Consider the following 24,073-nt stretch of genomic DNA (forward strand, 5'->3'; position numbering starts at 1 on the left):
GGGACCGGGGGCCCCTCTCAGCAGCTCATGACGTCAGCAGCAATCAGCGGTCGCTGAGCAGTAACGGTAGTATCGAGAGAAACAAGCTACGATGGTCCTCATCAAGGAGTAGTAAGTGCGATGTTTGTGTCTTAACTGTTCTCTTGTGAACATATTGAAATAGATGCGGCTTGAAATGGCGGATTCGGCTAGGCAGGGCGGTTTTTACAGTGGTTTGACACTAATGAAAACTTTTCATCTTGTCTCAGTGTGTCAGACACACGAGGGAAGGGTGGGATTGCTTAAGAGCTGCTGTGGCCTACCGGCGTTGACAGCGGCACGGCACTGTGTGACAGCTGCTGTTATCTTACAGTTCCTCGTGTGTTCACTTGTAACTAGCTAGCTTCTGAGCACTTCAGTTTATGGGTTGTGCACATGTGTTTAAAAGTGAGACGGCGTTTGCGCTTTCAAGCTGTAAAACTTAAGCTAACTTAAGCTACGAAGCCAACTGTAGCTCACGATATGCTAATGCTAGCTAACCTAACGGTATAGCGTTAACGTGAATGGAAATCACTTAGCACTGCTATTGTTATCTTTGCAACATTGTCACAAAGGCATGGTGGCGCCCACTTATCTTACCTAAGATAAGAGACTTTGATTAATAGGCGAATCAGCTGGTTTTTGTGTCAAAACCAAGCTCCTTCAATCAACAAGCCTGCTAGCGGTGGTAGTATAGTTACGCTAGCAAGCTGTTAGCTGTGAGTCATAAAGTTGGATCAAAAGATGCTGGTGTTGACATGTAGCCATTAGCAGTCAGAAAAACATGTCCAACCACGGCAGTAGTCTAGTTTTAAACCCAAATGTGTGCCTGTTGGATTGGGACATGTAAGTGTGCTAGTTTTTATCCGTGGCTCCTGCAGTAAAGGAATGAATGCGTTTTGATCAAGGCAGGAAGTGTGGTATAAAATTATTGCTCCCCCTCATAGCCATCTACCATCATCATCATCATCATCATCATCATCATCATCATCACATTTGCGTTTTTTAAAGACGAGGTGCTGGACCCATCATATTCATATAATGTGTCTATGACTAACATGCCTTGTGTCTATTGAGGCTTACTTTTATTTTCAATTTCTCCTCCTCCAGTTCATATAAGATGACGTCGTGTAGCACAGGAACGTGACTGAAGTCTGACAAATCGGATTAGTGGTTGTTTGGTAGTTGGATAAAAACAGAAGCTTTATAGATCAAGAGAAAAGGTTGTACACTGGAAAGTAATATAAACAAATACCAGCAAACTTAATTAAGCAGATCAGCAAAGTTTACAACAAGTCCTTGATCTGGTTAATGCATTTCATGTAGTTTGATTGAATGATAGAAAGATCAGTGTCATGATTTATGGTCAGTGGTTTGATCTGTGAAATCTAGTTTAAGGCCAACATTCTGTTTGGTATTCATGTCGATATTTTGACTTGATGCACAGATAGACAGACAAGGATTCTGGGTTCTGCATGCCACAGAAATACAGTATGCATATTATATCATGTAAAACCACGTTACTGAATCGTCTAATTCCATAAATATTGCACAGCAGCATTACTGTTAACATGATTAGCAATACACTTGCACCTCAGCACTGCATGACCTGAATTCCATAAAAGGGCCAATGTAGAAACAGAAAATGGCAATAACATCCTGAAATTGGCATAACCTGCGCAAATGCAAGGGAGCACTCACCAACCATATGTGTCCACATCCGTGTTATGTTCTTCTAAAGTGCTGTAGCAAATGCTATTCATCCTTTTACAACCACTACTCTGTATGCTCTTGTCAAGTTCATTTTACAAATATGAGAACCATCACGATGTGCCCTGTGCCCTTGATTGTGGGGAAAGTAAACGTCACTCATCACCAAACCTTGCGTCAGTGGTTGTCATTGTGAAGATTAACCTAACTTGAACACAAGTTAATAGAGTAGTGTTAATTCTGGACAAAATGTAAAATGTCATTGTCATGGGTTCCCACAGCTCATCGTCAATATCATTAAAAGAGCAGAAGAGTAGAAAAAGTGCAGCCAGAGATTTGTCAGCATGGGATACAGCATTGCTTCAGATTTATACTTTAAAAGAACTTCCTCTGCCTGCTCTCTCTTACTGTTGCACTGTGTGGTTAGTGGTCATAGACTGAAGCTTCATGTTCATCAGAGTAATTGATGCAATTGGTTCGGGCATGCCACACCCTGAAGCAGAGATCTGTTGAGACACGAAGATGAAAGTTGCGGTGTATGTTAACCATGCATACGGTAAATATGGTATGTAACGTTTGAATATCTTGTCAAGTAAACATGCAGATACCATTTTTCTTTTCTTTTTGAAACAGCAGTACCTACTGTTACTGGTCTTTGTAGCACATTTGTTGTTTTTAAGCAATGTGTTCAGCCCAAAATGGCTCAGTGCTTACATTTTACTTTGTGCCTCTTTGACTAACACTCTTGAGCATATTCAGTCTCAGCTTTACTATGCACTAACTATTTTACTTGAGTGATAGGTTCCTCTCATAGTGCTGAAGTCAGCAGTGTGTCACACTTGGGTTTTACCTCACTTTTTACCTCAGGAAGAGTGACCACAACTGGCTTCCTGTTCTTAAGCAGTGAGAAGGTTTCTGTGTACTATTGAGGTTATTACTAATTCCTGGCCAATGCCATGGCATTACAGCTTTCTTTGTAATGGTTAATTTTTTCATAATGTGTTAGTGTTTTCTTCATTTTGCACCATGGTTTGAACTGAAACATGTTTTTCTGCTCCGTCCTTGAGTGTGATGTTATTTTTGGAGGTAATATTACACTTGTAGTTCACTTTAAAGGAAAATTGTTGTGCTTCTGGCAGAAGTGCTTGTTGAGCAGTGTTTTTGAGAAGCAAGTGTTGTGTGAATGTTACCACACTTCTCTTTCTTTTGCAGCCGTGTGGTTTTACCCTGTAGTGTTGAGGAGGTAAGTAAACAGTCTTCCTTACTATTACATTGACAAAATGAGTCATGTTGTAAATAACTTCTATTTTCATTTTAGAACTTCTGGGTTCCATCTAATGTCTTGTTCTTTTAACATATGTCTTTCCTCATTATAAATGACAACAAATTTAGCTCAAGTAAAGTAACTGGAGCAATCAATGCCAGTCAATGCAGAGGATTGGAAATACTAGCCTTTTTGCTCTCCTACATTATTTTGGAAGCCACAAAACTGATCGACTTTCACTTTTAAGGTTACAATCAGTAACTCAACTTTTTGTCAAATTTGCTGAAACTGTCACTACATCCACACACAGTAGTGAATGAGTCAGATAGTCAGTTAAAGAAAGACACAAAAAAACTTGTTCCTCCTCCTCCTCATAGTGCTTCTGATGGCATTTGCTAGAATCCACCGCAGCTGAAGGAAAACAACCAATCAGAGCCAAGGAGTCTCAAAGGACGCATTCACATGCACTATTTGGTCTAACAAACCCTGATCCGCTTCCACGGATAGTTCGGTTCGTTTGGAGTGGTGTGAACACTTATTCGAACTCTGGTGCAGACCAAATGAGAGTACCCTGGTCCGCTTGAAAACTTGGGGTCTCGGTTCACTTGCAAGTGAACCCTGGTGCGGTTTGCTGACAGTGGGAAATGCAAACGTACTATCCAGGAAGTAAACTAAAGAGAGAAAGTGATGTAGAGTGCAGTGCATTTTGGGTAGGAGAAAAAAACTGCCAAACTAAACAGCACTGATCGAATATGAAAGAAGATTCTGTTACTGCATTGCCTATTTCTCACCTCAAATGTTTCCAGAAACATATTTTAGTGTACTGATTGGCTGTGAAATTAAAAAGTTTGCTCCAGGTTGTGGACGGTGCTTTGTTTTGGCTTGACTGCTTTCAATGTAGTGGCCAACGGCTGGTTTGCAAACTTTCTCAATTTATAGCTAAACAGTACAGTAAACAGTGTTTCTGAAAACATTTGAGGTGAGAAGTAGGCAATTCTGTGACGGAATTTTGATTCATATTTGATCAGCGCTACCTATTTTGACAGTTTGACTGGAGTTCCAGAGCAGTGATTGACATAATTGACAGCTGTGTTGGAGAGTCCTCTGTGGATTCTGCAAATGCTATTAGAAGCGCTATGAGGACTAACAGATTATCTGTCTCATGTATTACTGTGTGGATATAGTGACAGTTTTAGCAAATTTGACAAAGGTTTTTTTTATGACAGTTACCATTTACAGCTTTAATTGAAGAAGTCTATGTGAATAAATTAACACTTGCACCTCAATTTATGTTTGCTGTCAGTCTCACTGTCACATGCAGTAGAACCTGATGCTTTATTTTGGCTCAAAACGTGTCACTGAATGGTGGTTAATAGGAATTACAAGAGGTCTCTGTAATGCACCTTTCTTCCACATAATTACGTTGTCCTCACAAAGATTAAAGGCTGTGAATAATTAATGCACTACTGTCTTATCATTTCCATTGTTTGGCTTCTGGTTGCAAGTTAAGGCAACACAGTCTCATCCAAAAAGGGATCATTTGTAATTCTTATGTAGAGCAGGATTTGTTCCCTGTGTTTATAAAGGTTTATGTCATGAATCACACAGACTCTCACCCTGCTGCCTTATATGGTGATAGAATCTCTTGGCAATTAGTGCTGTATTTTAAAGCTAAGTCCAAATAATTGAAGAATAAGTGCTCTCTTTAGGGGAGATTGGGAGAAGCACTGTTTAGAGCTCTGGTAGCTGAAATACAAGCAAACATCCACCCTTCTGTGTTATCGTCCGTTGTTCATCACAACATGCAACACTTGTTAACTTGGCCTGCAAATTGTGGGGTTAGAAATGAAATGCAAATACACTGTCCAGATTATGGCTGCTCTTCATTGAATTTGATTTGGAAAGACATTGGTATAATTGGGGGGAAAAGACCCTTGCTCTCACACCACAGGTCAGACACAAACTTGTTTAACTATTGAGTTCTGCAGCAGTTTTTCTTGGCGTGTTGTGTAAATCTGCAATCCGTTGGCAGGACAGCATGACAATGACACATCCTGCTAAGTTATTATTAGATAAAATGTTCGGTTTTAAAACACAAATTAAGTCATGCATGTGCTGTGCCTCTACAATCGCAACATAAACGTATGACTCAGGGCTGTAACCTAACCTAGTGGTTCTTTACCTGGGCTTTGGGAACCTATAAGGGGCCACAATAAATCTTGGGGAGGGAGGGGTCACAAGATATTTAAAAGAAAAAGAAAGAAAAATATTTCTGCAGCACAAAATTACATTTCTTTCTTTTCTATCATTTCAGCATTTTTTATCGTACAATGCTGCTTAAAAATCCTAACGAAACAGGCTGAAAAGGAAACATCATTTTTTTCTGAACTGCTCGTTTCATGTACTTAGTAATAGTCAGTGATGAGGTAGACATTGCTTCTTTTTAAGGGGTGTATAGGTAAAGAGAGGTTGGGAACCACTGGCCTTAAACACTGAAAAATATAGATGTAATGCAAAGAGAATGCATGTCTATCTAACATCATAATATGACCAGTAGTCTCGCTCACCAGACCTTTCTCAAGAAAAGAAAGGTCTGGCTGGGCTGACTCTCACTGTGAGATTAGAGAAAAAAACGCCCCAGCTGCTTGTATTTCTTTCAACCAATCACAGTCGTTCTGGGCGGTGCCACAGCAATGGTGCGCTTGCAAAAATATTGCCGGGGGAAACAGGTTTTGGTGTAACACGCCCACAAAAATATCGCCTACAGGACGCGAACCATGGCAGAAAAATGGCTACATCCCTGCAAGATCAAACACTGCAAAAGTTAGTAAAGGACGTGTTGAAAACGGTTGAAAACTGCTGCACAACCAGAGGTGGTAGGGCAGGACTTCAGCGGGTGACTCGTTCCGCCCAATGAGAGGCTGATCTATGCAGCAAACTTCCGCCCACTCAGACTATATGACCAGTAATTCAGGTTCAGGATTCACATGCAGCTTGTATTAAAAAATACTTAAATTTGCTAAAATGCAATACTATTTATAACTGTCTATTTCTGGATGTACTGTAGGTGACTGATGTGGTTTGTGTTAAGGTTTTGTTTTTTCGTGTTACAGTATCAAGTGGGACAGCTGTTCTCAGTGGCCGAAGCAAGTAAAAATGAGACGGGTGGTGGCGAGGGCATTGAGGTACTCAAGAATGAGCCCTATGAAAATAAAGGCGAGAAAGGACAATATACACACAAAATCTATCACCTAAAGAGGTATGTGTCTTTTCTTTGTCTTTTTTTTTTTTTTTTTTTTTTAACCCCTCTCAATCAGACTATTTGATCCCATCATTTCCTTCCTACAGTGTAATAGCTCCGTGCTGCCAGGCAGTGGCAGTGTTGTCTTATCTTTAGTTGTGAGGCATTTGAAGTTGTTCTGGTTTCCACCTCCACAATATTTCCTCTAGAATCTCTGATAACTGAGGCAATGTGTCTGCCCTCTCCCTTTCTCCACGTACATCAACCTGTTCCCATCCTCTTTACCCACCCTACAGTAAAGTCCCAGCATTTGTCAAGATGATAGCCCCTGAAGGCTCTCTGGTTTTCCATGAAAAAGCCTGGAATGCCTACCCCTACTGCAGAACCAGTGAGTTCCCCTCCCCATATCAGTTTACCTTTGCTTTACCCTGAAACCCTTAGTCCTGATCATTGTTAAATACACTTGTGTCACTGGCATCATAGCCATGTGTTTTCTGTTGATGTGAATTTATAACATTTGTTTTATTTTTATATCTAACTGTGGTTTCCCCCTCCCTTTTCTCCTCATGCCTATCCCTGATCCAGTTGTGACGGTAGGTATCCTTAAATGGCTTTTGTTTTGTTGTAATTCTTAAAGGGACAGTGAACCCCAAAATCAAAAATACATAATTTTCCTCTTACCTGTAGTGCAATTTATCAGTCTAGTTTCTTTTGGTGTGAGTTGCCGAGTGTTTGAGAGATTCAGAGATGTCTGCCTTCTCTCAAATATAATGGAACTAGATGACACCACAGGTTTGTGGTGCTCAAAGTGCCAATAAAATACATTTGAAAAACTCAGAAGCAATGTCCCTTTCTTGAAATCCTGATCCAGTTACACAAGATAATCCACAGATCATGTTGTGAGCAGTTTCATATAGGAAGTATTTTCTTTCTACCAAACTACACCTGCTAACCGACATCGCGTAGACGGAAGCATGCATCTACTGCTAGTTCACCTAGCACCACCTAGCTCACCTTTTTTGGGGGCGCTTTGAGCACCGCAAGCCGAGTGCCATCTATTTCCATTACATATGAGAGAAGGGAGACATCTTCAAAGCCAATATCTCCAATGCTGTGTTTCAAATTGGATGCTTCTGTTAGTACACAGACGTTAAATTCAATTTTATTTATATAGCCCAATATTAAAAATCGCAACGTGCCTCAGAGGGCATTACAACATATGACACTTCACCCCATGCATAAACGCCAAATGTAACTATGTCCTTAGATGGAATAGCTTATGCCACAACTCGCATAGCTTCAGTGCCAGATGATAAAATGTGCCCCTCTTAAATTTAGCATTTGTGTTATTGTTTGCAGTTCCAACTTATCAAGAATTAACCCAATAAACAAACTGATGGCTTAAAACCAATAAAAAAACTGCACATGTATATTTGTACAATGCTTTGGTGTTCACTGTGGTAGTCAGCTGACACGTTACAATTTTGAAATGTGTATGTGGTCTTGCCCCGTCTGCTCGGTAGGCAACATGGCGACCACTGAGAGTGAGAAATGTCCAACATTCCACACTTGACGTTTTACCCATTATGAAAGTACCTGTTGGGTACTCATGGTGCACTGCTTTTTGCCATGCTTCTCAGTGTGAACACAATTATGCACTCAAAATGGTAAGTACAAGTACAGAAGTATCTGATTTGAGATGCAGCATAATGCTCGGCAACTCACGCCAAAACAATCTGGATTGATAAATGGCACCACAGGTAAGAGGAAAAAGATGTATTTTTGATTTTGGGGTGAACCGTCCTTTAAAATTTTCAAAAGATTCTTTCAGTATATAGTGTTTCTGCGTTTTTTCTGTGTACTCGGTTCTGTAAAATCTTATCATACCCTGACTCTTTCCTGTAGAATGAGTATATGAAAGATGATTTCTGCATTAAGATTGAGACATGGCACAAACCAGACCTTGGAACTCAAGAAAATGTGAGTACTTCTGCATATTATCAAGCATCAAGTATGAACATCAGATTTAAGTTTGTACGCTCGTCTTACTAATGCTTTTTGTTTGGTTGTTCAGGTGCACAAACTAGACAATTCCACATGGCAGAGTGTAGCTGTTGTGCCCATTGACATTGCAGACAGCAGTCAAGTGTCCAATACTGTAAGTAGAAACTCCTCTGGCACACTTCCAGTGTAAGATAAAACGCTGTTTGGCGCCTTCATGTGGACGATCTGATCATTACCAAGCTTTCTGGCAAATCCAATCTACTTTACATAAGGGATGTTCTAATGGGGTTATTGAGTATTTTTGATGAGCAGTGATCTTGTCATTTCATTTACTTTTGAACATTTAAAAAAAAGTAATTTTCTGTGGAGACAGTGTCAGTGTTTATTGATTTCAGATATTTTGTAGAATCAATAAATAGGAACAGAAATACTACTGATAAGTATTGTCACTTGTAAAGTTGTATGTTTCCAACAGATCAGCATACAGTTTTTGTATGCTTTTTTTTTTGTTATCAATACATCAGGAAAAAATGACTAAAAGCTCATTGCAAATTCCCAGAGCCGAGGACCACATCATTCAATTAAAAACTCAAAATTAGTTTTTTAAAAATGATTTGAAATAGAAAAACCTTCAAATCTTCACTTTAGAGAAGCTGCCAATGTTTAACGTTTTAATTTGACAAACTACCTCAACCAGCTGGAAATATTAACATCGGATTTGACTGATATGCTGTTGATCATCTGATTAATTGATTAATTGTTCTACTCACTACTTCTCTACTAAAATGAACTTGCTTAGCAATGCAGAGTTATTTTTATTTTAGCCTTTGAACCCACTCACTAAACAGTGCTGGAATACTTCGATGTACATGTCGTATCTGTATTGGAGCTAGTGGATCCAAGGCGGCAAATTATACAGTATTTTAGTGAAGTGTATTACCAGAAGATGAAATACCGTGTAACACACACCTGTCTGGCAGACAGTGGAAGGCAAGGACTGGCAGCAAATCACCTTGGACAGTTGGAAAAGATTGATTTATTAATTTAATTATGCTTTGAATGAGCGTGAATTATCTAACATCTCAACACATGCTTGAAAGGTTTTTAAAGCATTTAAGAAGTATATACCCAATTTGAGAATCTCAAGATTACCTCAATAATATTTCAAAATATAAATATGAGTTTTTGATGCTCATGAAATCTCTGAAATCTTATTTGAAGATGTTACACATTATTGCTGTTATTTGACATCACATTGCCTCATTTCTGTGTGTGTGTGTGTGTGTGTGTGTGTGTGTGTTTGAGAATGTGAGGCTATTTGGCTGAGAAGCATCAGTTTCTGTGTGTGTACGTGTTTGTTTGTGGTGGGTAGTTAACGAGGCGGAGGTGTTTGCCTTGCTGGAGGAGTGTGTTGTGTCTGAGGACCCTATCAGCCCTAAGCCTCAGGCATGGCTGCAGGGCCTGGGGCGTACCGCCAGCACCGATGAGTTTGTTAGTGTAATTAAGGCTCACAGTGCTTCGTATGCCGGAACTAGACAAATACACACACGACACAAACACACTCACACTCTAACACACACTGTTTTACTTGTGGAGTATCTCCTTTTCGTCTACCACGGCATATCGATTCACAGACCTCATTAGTGCAGCACAGTGTATTGTTATAGTGATGGAGCTCTCAGCATTAAAACAGCCAAATTATTGTGTGTGTGTGTGTGTGTGTGTGTGTGTGTGAGGGTGGGTTTCTATCTCTTTCCACACGTTTGGCACCCTCCTGTTGGCCGATAGCCCTGAAAAGTAGCTTTTAGCTGCAGGCGCATCATGATTTATTTAAAATTGCTGGGCCCTTGAGCTGTTGATAATTTGAAAGCCATTTCATTTATTTGAATTACTATTTCTCTCGCCTGTTTTATAAAGTCCGCTTTGTCATGTGTTCATGTGCTTGGCATATGCGCCCAGTATGTTTCTATATGCTTTAAAAATCTTTTTGCCATGGGACCAAGATCCATCCATGCAATGGGGAATAAGTGGTTAGTTCACTTAAATAGCTTTAGCATGACATGACTCTGTGTGTCTGTTTGTGTAAAAATGTATGCATAGTGAAGGGAGTGTTGTCGCAGAGCAGCTGTACTGAGGCATACACACACGTACTGGTGTGCAGCAACAGAAACTTGCGTCAGCATACATTCAGGTAGATGCAAGCACGATCATGTATGAACTGGCACCAACGCTGGCCTAATTAAACAGATGTTGCTGGTGGCATCAGCGCTCCATAGACACTCCTTTATCTCTTTGCCACTTAAGGCTGAGTTGTGCTCTGGCCTTGCTGCATGGTATTATCTCCAGGGGGGTGGCAGGTTTTGGAGAATGAGTGCGGTACTCTTTGGCCTTTCACTAGCAGTGACTGCTGTGCTGCTTCGTTTAAAGCACAGTGAGTGAACAGCAGCATAGGACAAACACGCCGCCATTTCTATAACCTACTGAATGCCGATATGAAATTGGTGGTTATTTTAAAAAACTAAAATTATGTCTTTATTAAGGCTTCCCATGGTCATGGAAAACCTGGAAGATCATGGAATTTCACAGTTGTGTTTTCCAGGCCTTGGAAAGTCATGCAATTAGTAAAATTCTTTAATTTTTAGAGAAGTTGTGGAATTTTGTTGTGTGTAATGATGGGGTAACGTTACTTTAATCTTCCATGGATAAACGTCCACGTAATATAACATAACTGCAGATTTATTTCTTGTAGTTGCTCTAATGCGTCGATAAGTGTTGTTTTGTTTATCATCAGGTACATTTCTTCATTACTTTCCCCCACGCTCCATCTATTTCTCCATCTATGGCAGCTAACTGGAATTATGTGACCCTGTATATCTTAACATACTTTCTTTTCTTTTCTTTTTTTTTTTTTTTTTCAAAAATTGGAAAAAACTTCATACTTCCTTGCCAAATAAAACAAGGCGCCTATCTATTGCTCAAGTCATGGTGTAGCACTATTCATGTATAAACATTAAAATCAGTCATACAGATTACCTCCGCTTGTTAACAGCTAAATATAATGTGATATGTATTGTATTAATTACAGAAATTGCTCTTTCTGTAGGACTACAAGCTGGATGAGGACCCTGCCAAGTTCAAGTCAGCTAAGACCGGCAGAGGACCCCTTGGGCCCACCTGGAAGGTAATGTACTTGTTAGCTGAGGAAATTACATATATCACATTCACACGCAAGTGGCAATTAATGTCACTGGAGACTAAACAAAGATTCAACCCAGCTAACCTTCTATACCACGCTAAAAGAAGGGGCCATATACCTGGTCATTGTCATTCACATAAGACCTGCAGCTGTGCTTTCACATACTTCGCCACTGTAATTGCACAAGACCTTGCATAATTCTGTGCAAAAATTTTCCAAAGTACTAAATAAAGTAAGGTCGGTCATGATAAAATGGAAAGAATATGGAACATCTGTAAATCTGTCGAGAGCAGTCTGTCCTCCCCACAGAGAGGCCTGTGCCAACTCTGAAGAAGCTACAGGGTTCAATGGCTGGGATGGGAGACATTACGCTTGTAAGAATTGTTGGAGAAACCCACGACAAATAAAAACCCACTGTTAAAAATAAAACCCATTTTGGCGAGCGATGCCAGAAGGTATGTAGGAGACTCTCAAACATAGTGGAAGTAAGTTCAGTGGTCTGAAAAGCTTTTTGTCTGGTGTTTGGTGGCGGCGGCATTATCCTGTGGGGTTGCCCCTCTGCAGCAGGTCTTGGAAGGCTTATGGCAAAATGAATGCAGCAAAAGATGGAAATCATTGAGGGGAAACCTGCTGCAGTCTACAAGAGAACTGCTACTTGGGTGAAGATTTATTTTTCCAAGGAGATAACAACCCCCCAAAATAAAGCCAAAGCTACTCTGGAAATTCCTAAAAAAAAAAAAAAAAAAAAAAAAAAAAAAAAAAGTTCATGTCCTAGAGTTACAGAGTCAGAGTCCAGACCTCAATCCAATCAAGAGTTTGTGGCTGGACTCAAAAAATGCTTTTCACTCATGGTCCCTTTGCAACTTGACAGAGCCTGAGAAGGAGAATGGAGAGAAATTGCAGTGTCCAGATGTGCAAAACGGATGCAGGCGTATTCACGTAGACCCAACGCTGTAGGCTAGAAACATCACTACTAAATGTAACATGAAGGGGGCGAATATTTGAACAGTTACGTTGTGTTTTTATTTTTTTGTTTAATTTTGTAGAGATTTCTTTCACATTGAAGAGTCCTTTTCCACACCAGCACCACTGTCTGTAATAATCAGAACAGCTCTGTGCACAGGAGAGCACAGAGCTGGAGTGGGGTCTGCAGAACTGTAAGGCTTCAGTTTGATGAAGACAAATCACCTCTTTCTCAGCCCTAATTGGATGTAATAGAAATTTCTCGTCACCGGGTCAGATAAAGGTTCTACTCTGAGCTCCGTCTGCCAGACTTTGTGTGTGACGGGAGATGAAGACAGAAATGGGAAGGAACTGCGTACGGACATTGATTCTAAATTTGACAAGCAGCAGCTCCGTATAAAGACTGATGTACTTTTGATAGAGAGTAATAAGTCAATAAGATGAGAAACTTTGTCAGGAGTTTTGTTGCTTTCCCCTCTAAACCCTGCCTTACCCCCGCAGCCTCACAAACGGGTCCTGCTCACTGTTAGAGCACAGAGAATTTCTACTCTGCAGCGGAGCCCTCAAAGTTCACCATGGGAAACTTTCCTCTGCTTCAAGAATTTTTGCAGAACAAAGGCAGCCAAACAGCTTTTAAAAAGTATGAATAAAGAAGCACAACTTTTTATTTTGTGTTTTTAATTAGATCACTTTCCCGTCCGCTGTGGACATGGAAAAAGACTGTTTTTGAAAAGGTGAAAAAAAAAGTAGTTATGTGACAACAGAGGCACAATTTCTGCCAGCTTCTCAGAGCAATAAAACTCTTGTCTATCTCTGCATGCACACATGCTTGCATATCGGTACCCTTTGTATTTCTGAAAACTTCTGCTCCTTTGAGTGGGGCACAGAGAGGGAGAGAAGAAATGTCACCGTAAGTGTTTTGATGTAGAATCCGTTTCATGTGAAGTTCTCCTTTAGCGATGACAACTTTTCTAAACCCACTGCAAATTTAGAAATGTTTCTCATTTCCCCTCTCCCGCTCCCCTCCATGATCGTAGCATCAAACAGCAGTGGGATGAGGGTGATTGAGGCGGGTCTGTGGCATTTTCTCTTGGAATGCCGAGCCAGAATGAAGTGATTAATTAAACAGGTGTTCTCGGAGGGAGAGTATGTGTGTTCTGGGGGCGAGGAGGTCCTAGGTGTTAATAATGTAACCAGCTTTGCACCGCGACGCCCTTATCGCTTCGCGAGCACCGTTTTATCTGCCTTCCATGGCCACAAAGGCATGCCTGTCGGGAACGGTGTCGCTGTCAGGGCGGAGGCAGAGAAATGGTCCCTTCATCTGGAGTTTATCCACTTTGCTCTGCCCCAACCCCCCTCCTTCTTTTCTTCTCTTCTTCAGAGGGAGGCAGAGTGCAAGCAGCGGATGGATTTAGAAAGTGTGTTGTAGATTAGGGCACTTTTATCTCTGCACAGCACATCTTCATATTGATAATTATTTCAGCAAGCTCCATACCCAAAGCATTATGTATTAATGATTTTCAGCTTTGAATGCAGCCAAGATTAGTCTAAAATGATATTCTCTCAGCCTTCTGCTGTTTTTAGGATTATTCTCTCATTGGAAAGTTTCTGTCAAGTTTGTTACTGTGTTATTTATTCTGATGCTGCGCTTTAAAAAGTGATGGGTTGTAAGTCTTGTTCTTTTTTCTGTTCTTCTCCTTACAGAAAGAGCTGGCTGCTAAGACTGATTGCCCAAAGATGTGTGCCTACAAACTGGTCACAGTCAAGTTCAAGTGGTGGGGCCTGCAGAACAAAGTGGAGGGCTTCATCCATGAGGTTAGAATGACATATTGACACAATTGAACTTCACACAGTCAGTTTTCCTGGCTCTGGAGTTGCGTTTGAGCTCTGACAGCTCCAGTTTGCAAAAGCAGTTCTTTGCTTCTTTACTGTCTGATTTAACAAGACATGGGGTGATAATTAAGTTTTATTGTTTTATGACTTCCAGTACAAATGTATCGTGATGATATGATCATATTATGTTCCTGTTTTACAAAGAGTTTTGTCACATGTAATTTATGCCAGTTTACATAAATTTTCATATTGCGAATTACAACTGAATGATTAATTGTTCAAACTGACATTGTGATGTAATAGAGCGCAATTTCCAAATGGCAAAAGCTACGATTATATATTTTAAAAAAACAGTCTGAAACAACTGGTCCCATAGCCTTCACATGCACACATGCTGCCCAGTGCTCCACATGACATATCTGAATGAGATTAGATAAAGAAAAAAACTTGTAAAATGCCAAGCGCAAGCTTTGATGCTCGCATTACTAATGTGTAAAAGCGGCAAAGGCTGGGTATAAATGCAATGCACATGTCTATGTATTACATTGTTTGCTGTAGTGAGTGTGTGGTCGAAAGAGAGTGATGGTGAATGTGCCGAGAGCAGACAAGTGTTGGCGATCAGAGCAGAGAGTCGGTGTGCTTCTTGACCACTGTCTGGAGGCTGAAACAGGGACGGTTAACAAAATCTTTGCAACAAGGCAAGCGGTAGAGCCATAGTCAGTGGACACTTGAGTGTTTTGTTTTGTTCTTACTGTAACTGACTGGAGATCAGTAGATGTTAATTTTTTTGTGTGTGTGTTTACACCAGGCCTGTTTTTCAGATTTCATTTAAGTTATGATGGTTATATTACATGTTGACATGGCTTGAATTTACAAGTTTAAATATTCTACTGTGATTGAAGGTGTTTTTACAGTCCAGTAGTTAAATAAAGATATGCCACTTACATCAGTTCATCATATTTCATCATAACACACAGGCCTGGCCCACATGAAAGAGCAGTGTATATGCTGACTGTGTCCAGTGTTGTGTTGGTTATAGTATAGAATAAAATATAGCTTGTGTAGAGTGAATAATACAGAAGATAAGGAACGTTTAAAAAAAACAAAACAATTGCAATCACAATATCATTCTAAAAAAAAGACTAAATATTTTCCCATATTGTTCAGACATATTGTGAATACACACATTTTAAATATATTCTTATTAATAATGTGATATTAATATTTGTTCTAATCATACCACCCAGCCCTAACCAAGACTACCACTGTCTCCCTTAGCAAGAGAAGAGGATCTTCACCAACTTCCACCGGCAGCTCTTCTGTTGGATTGATAAGTGGGTGGAGCTGAATATGGATGATATCCGACGGATGGAGGCAGAGACGCAGAAGGAGCTGGAAGAGGTGAGTGCATGAAAAATGGCCCACAGTTAAAAATTGAATATTGTGCATCTGATGTACATATTATTGGTCAGTGATGGGTTGCGTGCACAGAACTGTCTCCAACATGAAGAGCGTACAGCCTCCGGCACTTTGTGTCTAAGGCCTAGTCCATACATACGTGGGTATTTTTCCCTCCTTTGTTCCCCAAAGAAATTCCCATCCACACATACACTGTTACGAAAAAAATGAAAACACAAAAATACAATTGAAGCGCTGTAAAGAGCATGCCTAAACAACAGGCAGCGATATAACTGTAAGCCTAAAGCAATGCAAAGAAGATGATGTTGGTCAATCAAAAGCCCAAGAGTTTTTGGGAATCTTGACCGAGTTTTGCAAAAGGATTGTTTTCAGTGAGGTAAAAACACAGTTTGCGTGTGGACGAAAAGCAAAAACGCAAAGAAAAAGCTACATTTTCAAGACTAATACTTGCCCCAAGCTTGAAATGAACCTGTGCAACACCTAGTTGTTATCCAGGTGGAGCTGTTGTCTTCCAATCATTAGATTAGGGCTGTACAATTAAACAAAATCACAGTAGCTAAGTGCAGTATCCAAATCGTAGGAGATGCAATTTTTTAAAAAGGTAAAATGTGTCACGACATACCATAACAAATGAAGCATTGTGGTGCTACAAAGATGCTCCTGCCCACAAATCACATTCCAGATGTGGGAACATGGTTGTTTGGTCCTGACCTCAGCAAAAATCACATCATCATTATTATTTTCTTTTTTTTTTCCAGTGAAGATGAAATGCAAAAATTACCCTTCCCAATAACATCACGACTCATATCGCAATCACAATAGCCGTCAAAATAATCACAATATGATTTTTTTGCATATCGTGCAGTCCTACAGTAGACATAAGTTGAACATACAAGGACTGTGCTTGCGTGATTAAACAGGAAGGCAGCTGGAAAATGTTTTGCAGCTTAATCATATTTTTAACTTATGCTTTTGTGTGCTTTTCCATACCCTGATCATAATAACTACTGCACTGATGTGAAGTGGAGTACTCAGATATTGCAGTGAAAGAGAATGATAATGACATCCCAATTTTGCCATTAACACCACTGTCTGGCTTCCCAAAAAGTAACATAACAATTTGCCACGCTTTTTTCTGTTGTCATCTCGCAGTACACATTTCACTTCCTTGACCCCTATTGCATTTCAGAGTACATCTCAGGATGCTTAATTAACAACTGAGAGAACATACTTAACATTTTATAAAATGTTTCCATGGTTACCCAGTCCAATCTGCCTCCACAGCCTTCCTAATCCCTGTTTCTGTGATTTTCTGTATTTCATTTTTGTCTAGATGCGTAAGAAGGGCTCTGTGCGAGGTACAAAGGCTGCTGACGAGTAGCCAGGCCAGGTGTAGGTCTGAGTGTTGCTGTGTAAGTTCCCACTGGTAGAGGCCAGTCTCTTGGATGCTTTCTCTGCTCCATGTGGGGTTTCTGTGTTGCTGCATGCCTATACTGCTTTCTCGCTTTACTCCTCGGTGTTGTGAAGGGGCTTTTAGTCCACTGTGGCTTTATCTGCACGTGTGTGTATATGCTTTCACTAACAACTCCGTAGCTCACTGTGAATTAGTTATCAATAACACCAGATCAGAGAAATATGACGTATGTTTGTGGCCGGTAGGTGTTTTGCTGACACAGTGAAAACCTCCTACCATGGTTTGTATGAGTTCCTGCTGCGTTTGTGTACCCACTCACCATGCAAGTGGCATAACATCTGGGCAAACTTTTCTCAGAATCACACATGCTATCTTTTAAGAGGTGGCCAGCAGTTAAAAACATACACAGAAGGCCTGTGCAAGACCAGCATCTGCAAACTAGAGCTTCCTTCTTGAGGACTACAAGGCAGAGAAGAAAAACAGACCTCTTTTAAATCACAGGCTTTAATTTCTGTGAATCACATTCTCTGTAAACCTTACTCTTGGAAGTACTCTAAATATCAGTCTGGGAGCTTTTGGCCGTACAAGGAGAAAAGGGAGGAATCCGGGCTGGACTGGCCAAAGTGGGCCAGGCTCAAACATTCCTGGCTTACTACCAACATGCAGCATTCTGTGCTTAGCACCCCCCCTCAAATCTCGCCCAATTCAGCATGTGTTTCTCATTTTGCCTTGGAGTAAGTAAACAGGCGGATGCCATCAAAGAGGGTTGTGGCGAGAAGGCAGACGAGGCCTGAACCTCTGGGCTGAAGGGTTAGCAGGGTCACAGTTGTGACTGTATGGGACGACACGGTGCCTACATACAGAGACTGCCACTCAAGACTGCCCTGGGTGAATGAGAAACTCACATTGTGGAGACGACGCACCAACAGTCATGTCTTCCCTTTTTTTGTGTATACTCGTCGGGTGCTGTTGGTGTAGAAGGGGGAGGCATGAGGGAAGGAAAGGGCAAGAAGAGGGGGGGTGGCTTCAAGATGGCTGCTTTTTTTCTCATTAACATACAAATGGAATTCTGCAGTTGAGAAGGAGTCTGTGCTGTGATTGAGAAAAAAGGGAGGGAGGATGGGGAAAAAGGATGGAGAAGTCGGAGGGTGAATCCTCATGCCATTTCATCAGATCTGTCTATTCCTCTGTTTAGAGGCACTGTTAGTTTGAACCGTTCCATTAAGGTGTTCGGCTATCAGATTCTGCCACTAATTGACTTTCCAAAGCCATCAGCCTCAGGGTGGGAGAATTTGAAAGTGATGCTGTTATCTACCTAGAAGACAAACAAGAGGCTTGATAAGGGCTGTTGGAGCAGATTTCTAAGGAAAGGCTCAAGATTTCAGTTTGCAAAATAACATTTGTTGCATTTTTTATGGTTTGTGATACGAGAAGTAAAACTCAAGTCATACATAATGAATAAAAATGAGTCCAGACCTGTGCACAGTAACCAGCAACCATTTGTAAAGGGTTCCACTGACGTTCAAGCATCCACTAAACCTGCCTCTCACCTGTTTAGTTTACATAAATCTAACGTGGTGACTGTTTTCCTGTTTCCCCCACAGCTTCGTAGAAAGGGAGGAGTACGAGGAACCAGTGCTGCAGACGAATGAAAAGGATTTTAAACGCCCACGATGACAGCAGCGATGGAGACTGCTAAGAGGGCTCCTTTGGTGCCACTTTTTAACCAGAACTGATTCAGGCTGTTGGGGGGGGGGGGGGCTCTGCTACCTGCAATCAATAGAGCAGATCCCTGACTTGCACCCAATCATAGACATTCTATACACTGAGGAATTGATTTCTAGAAACCAACACGATCCTAGCTGATAAGACTCTGGTTAATTTTGATCTCCTGGACAGAGAAAGGCCAGCTATCAGCATCATGTTATTGACAAGAACCTAGTCTTCTGGAGAGATATGGAGAGGTGCTACTTTGCAGTAGAGATCCATTTACAAAAAAGCAAATTCATTGGCTCGATTCCACAGTGGCAGGTGTTGGACCAAATATTTCCTTCTGTCCTACTTTGATTTTCCTTTTTCCTCCAAAACATTCCTCTCAAGATGATGCCCTGTCTGACCCGTCTTTGTCTCCTCCCCGGTCTTAACTGTACACACTGTGGCTCAGTGGTTTGCATTCCCCAGCATGAGTCTGTCTGTTTGTCATACTCATGTTCCTTCCTGCCACAGCCTCCATTAAGAGATTACTAACACCTTTGGCGTCTTGGCCCATTGTAATCCTTCCCCCCATCACCCCACCTTACCAAAAGCACTGCATCTTATTAACACTGACAATCATGCCTGTACAGGTATTCACTCTCCCTCTCATACGGATTTAATAGAAACCCACATGCACATGCATATGACACATATACATGGCGCACATGAGGATAAACATGTGAGTTTGTTTCTCACACATACGCACACACTCACAGGTGTGGATGCCTTTGCAGTGACTGATCTCTTAAAAGCTCAAGCTGGGCAGATCCATGCAAGCTTGTTCAGCTAAAACAGCTAAAAGGATGTTACTTTGGAAGTGTTTACAGCACCCACTGATCCCCCCCCAACTCCCTATTCTGAAGATATTCACACATAACATACAACACGGCATTCACCTCCCTAACAGATGTCCCCAGAGAAAAAACTGCACTGAAAAACAGCCACAGATGGTGCTACACCCCTCCAGCCTCTGTCACAAGACAAACTGCAGCGCACTGCTCGCCCCACCTCATCCAGCCCACCCCCAGAGGCCTGTCTCACTCATCTGGTTCTCTGAGGTAGATGGCTTCCAAAAAGGCCTCTTCCCTCCTGCTTCATTCTAGGTGTGTTTACAGATCCACAACAGCCTAACCAGTGCCCAGTTGACACCAGCACCACACACTGCTTGCCTTAATCTCCAGACCTTTGTACCTATCGGACCTATTATACCTATTGTACCTCCGCTGCCAGCTATTGCTCTAGCTACCTCCCTTGTTTCTGACCGGCAATTTTCCTAACACCTAAAGGTTAGCACCAGGTATTAGCCTGCTTTTTGTTAGGAGTAAATCTTGGCGGACAGAGCTTCATGAGCAAAGGTGTTTGTAATGACTCTTTATTTTCTTCTAGGTGTAGAATTGCATGTGACTCCCTTTTATGTTTCCTGATACATGTCGCAGCGCCTCAGCAAGTGCAATTCCTTCAGCAAGCAAAAATGTGTAAGTTGCAGCCGAAACAGCCTGTACACTGCTGTTGGTGCAAAGGGCTGCAGATTTCCATCTTTGCCTCAGATCAGCTATGTGATGGATACGCCATATTAATAACTCTTCAACTCCGCAGTGCACTTTCTCCCCTTAGGCTTCAGAATCATGTGGCACTGGCCAACAGTGTTGATTATCACTAGTGTTACAAACATATATAAAACAAGTGTTCTCATTTCATCCTTGTTTTTTTTTTGTGTTTTTTTTGTGATGTGTCAATGTCTTAAAGGGACAGGTCACCTCAAAATGAAAGATGAATGTTCTGCCTCTTATCTTTAGTGCTGTTTATAAAGCTAGATTGTTCTGGTGTGAATTGGCAAGTGTTGGAGATATCGACTGTAGAGATGTCTGCCTTCTTTCTAATATCATGGAACTAAAGGACACTTGGCTTGTGGTGCTCAAAGCACCAAAACACTACATTAAAAAAAACTCAACAGCAATGTCTCGTTCCAGAATTCATGACCCGCTTACTCAAGATAAACCATGGACTTTTGTTGTGTGCAAGCTAATGTAGGAACTATTTTCTCTCTACCAAACTACACCAGCCAGCTGTATCACCATGCCAAAGGAAGCATGTATCTACTCATGGACAAGAGGCTTGTGCTTGTAACTGCACGAGATGTAAATATTTATGCCGTCCTCTTCAGCTGAGCTGTAATGTTAGCTAGCTCAATGGTGTCAGGTGAGGTAGCAGTACATACACGCTTCCTCCTGTGCTGTGATTTGGATGACAGGTGTATTTTGGTAGAAATAAAAAAGATCCTACATTAAACTGCTCACAACAAGGTCTGTGGATTGAGTACCCCATGATTTCTGGTAAGAGACATTGCTGTTGAGTTTTCTTCATGTATTTTTGGGGCTTTAAGCACCACTAGCCAAGCGCTATCTAGTTCCATTATATTCCAGAGAAGGAAGACATCTCTATGGCCGATGGCTCTAACACTCAGCAACTCACACCAAAACAATCTAGACATATTAATAGCACTACAGATAAGAGAAAAACTATGTACTTTTGATTTGGGGGTGAACTGTCCCTTTAAATTGTGCTACAGGACTTGTGGGGTTTGTTTTTAGAGATCTATTTTCCAGATTTTCCTTTCAAGACCGATGTAATGAAATAATGTGGGTTCAAAGATCCTAATGTTTTTATTGTCTGTATTGTATGAGGGAATGTGATCCACTTCCTCAGTAATGGGTTATTGGCTTGTCCAAAGAGTGCGAATGGATTTCCGATATGTTTACATGAATTCAGCAATCGTAGGCTGGTAATATAGGAAACTTGGGAAGCAATTGTCTGAGGCAACATTCTTACTTTACAACAAAATCTTCTCAGGTGAACAATACGACAGGAGGATCTTTTTTGATATTGTTGCTCATCAGTTACCCCAAACAATTGACTTCCTTTTGCCATACCATATCCTTATCTGTGGGAAATATGGTTAAACAGTGTCAACACGATAAGATGTGGTTGTAATATAGCCTGTTTCGTTTTTATCACAGTATATAAGACAACCAGTCAGCCTTTGTTACTGTATTGGAACTGTATGCATATGTCTCAAAGAGCGAAAAGTCTGAAACAGTGGGTCTTGAGTGTAATCAATGTTTCCAGGTCTATCTTAATGATTCCTTCTGTCTGCTGAATAGAGAAGCCATTGACTAAAAAGAACAACCTAAATCAATTGTTTACCATCTGTCAAGACAATGATATGGAGGGGAGAGGAAGTACTCACAAAGCAACTGTACAGTCTTAACCTAATTTATGAAATCCGCAACTGTTCAATTTCCGAACTTGCTCGCTTTTTAAATGTTTCTGATCAGCTTTTGAAATTCAGGGGACATGGTAGTGAATGTATGATATTTTGTGCCTTTTCTTTCCGAGATGTTGTCGTGTGCCATTAAGTCTACATATTGTATCTAAGTATCAAATAAATTTCGTCTGAAAAATAATTTGAGATTGTGCTTCTGTTGTCTGATTGTATACAGGTGGTTGTTGGAGATTGAAGGCCAGGCCTAAAGGTGATGTGATGAGACTACTTTCCTTTTGCATTCATGTTTCCTTGCGACCAATGGAGAATAGTTTGGATGAAGAGAGCTTTGACTATCCCATTTATACCCTTGTTTGAAACCTTAGATTGTAGATGTACATACAGTCTTAGGATGCAGTCTTCACAACAAGGCAGTGATTTAATATTTATTGGGTAGGACACATCATTAATCAAATATGCTCAATGTCAAATTACCCCCATAAATATATTGATATAAAATGTAAGTAAAAAAAATATGACTTGGGGGGGCGTCGGTAGCGTAGTGGATAGTGCTGGCACCCCATGTACAGAGGCACTGCCTCGCTGCAGCAGCTGCGGGTTTAAATCCGGCTCACAGCCCCCCACTGCATGTCAGTCCCCACTCTCTCTGTCTCCCCATCTCACCCTCTGTCCTGTCAAAGGCAAAAAGCCAATAAAAATAATCTTTAAAAAAAAAAAAAAAAAAATATGACCGGGAACAGTCACTTAAGTCCAAACTGAACATAAACAAAAGTAATCATGATTTTGAAGAAACTAAACAATTATTGTGCAATTATCACTACCGATACTAGTATTACAGTGTACTGCAGTTCTGAGCATGGTTTGTCCAAGTGGTGTTGCCGTACCCCAGCAGAAGACGCTGCTTGACTGCTGTGGGTAGGTACAGTCAATGTCAAACACTGTACTTTTTCTCTTTTATTACTTTAAGCTGATTTAAAAAATGGAAAGACAATGTAATATGCGTAATAGTGTGAGTCACTTATGTTACGCTGAATGCGTAATTTACGTAGACAGTCATACCTTTCATGTATTGCATATTTGTACTCTGTATGGCTGTACATGTGTCTTACAAATAATAAGAAACAGGTTTTCAATTTTTTAACTATTTTTCTGGGGCCCCCCAGCAGATTTGGTCCCCCCCAGTGTTGACTTCATGGCTATGGCCCTGCTTCATCACATACACAGCGTTTAAATCTAATTTTTGAATAATTCACAATAATATTTTAATTAAAGATGTAGCTTGTGTTAATGTTGAGGAGCGTAGGGCTGAGGCTTGTCTAAAAGTCTTAGTTCTCCTACGTAAAGGCACATCAGATAGGATAAACATCCCCCCCAGAAAAGTTATGGGTGACACTAGCATGGACTAGACTTTCAGTGACACGCAGGTCAGAAGAGCCACACAATAACAGCGGAATCCGTGCTAAAGAGCAGGAAGGGCCGCCCGTCTGCAGCCTGAGATATCCGCCTTTTTTATTGTTTGTGGAGGAACGGTCACATGTGCCTGCTGCAAGGAAACCAGTCATATCTGCCCCCAGAACAAGCAAATAATGCTGTTTCTAAAAGCGGAGATGGGCAGGCTCGCCCACACACCTCCTGTTAAGTGGCAGCTCGCAGTAGTCTACAGTAGGCATGTATCCATCCATCCATGTGTCTCCCTCGCAAAGAAGATGAAGGGACATGTCATGAGTGAGCCCCTGTCGCTTAAATAGACGAGGCAACAGATGAAGAGAAGAAATGGATCTCAAAGGGAGGCTCGAGACTTGACACAGCAGGACATCCAGGCGCGATGCCGAGGAAAGACTTGATGTTCAGTGCTAAAAACACTTTGTGATCGCCAGAACGACCAGCTTATTGCTTTCAGCGCATAAGCACAAGTAACAATATTCCTAACTGTGTCAGAATGAATTGTACAGGCCTCCAAAATCAAGAAAAGA

General features: G+C 41.0%; 1 protein-coding gene across 2 annotated transcripts; it reads left to right on the forward strand.

The window, feature by feature from the left end:
- The first annotated feature begins 26 nt into the window (after positions 1–26).
- LOC125889709 (phosphatidylinositol transfer protein beta isoform-like) lies at positions 27–22,281 on the forward strand. 2 transcript variants are annotated; one of them, XM_049577761.1, is made up of 12 exons: positions 27–111; positions 2,941–2,971; positions 6,106–6,251; positions 6,530–6,621; positions 6,819–6,826; positions 8,139–8,213; positions 8,308–8,391; positions 11,341–11,418; positions 14,101–14,211; positions 15,508–15,630; positions 16,982–17,060; positions 18,667–22,281. In XM_049577761.1, exons 1-11 carry the CDS (start codon positions 92–94, stop codon positions 17,027–17,029), a joined length of 816 nt encoding a protein of 271 aa, XP_049433718.1. In that variant the 5' UTR covers positions 27–91; the 3' UTR covers positions 17,030–17,060; positions 18,667–22,281. The 2 variants fall into 2 exon arrangements, with proteins under 2 accessions (XP_049433718.1, XP_049433717.1); XM_049577760.1 differs by lacking the exon at positions 16,982–17,060.
- The last annotated feature ends 1,792 nt before the right edge of the window (positions 22,282–24,073 follow it).

This window comes from Epinephelus fuscoguttatus, linkage group LG6 (assembly GCF_011397635.1).
Source record: "Epinephelus fuscoguttatus linkage group LG6, E.fuscoguttatus.final_Chr_v1".
NCBI classification, from domain to species: domain Eukaryota; kingdom Metazoa; phylum Chordata; class Actinopteri; order Perciformes; family Serranidae; genus Epinephelus; species Epinephelus fuscoguttatus.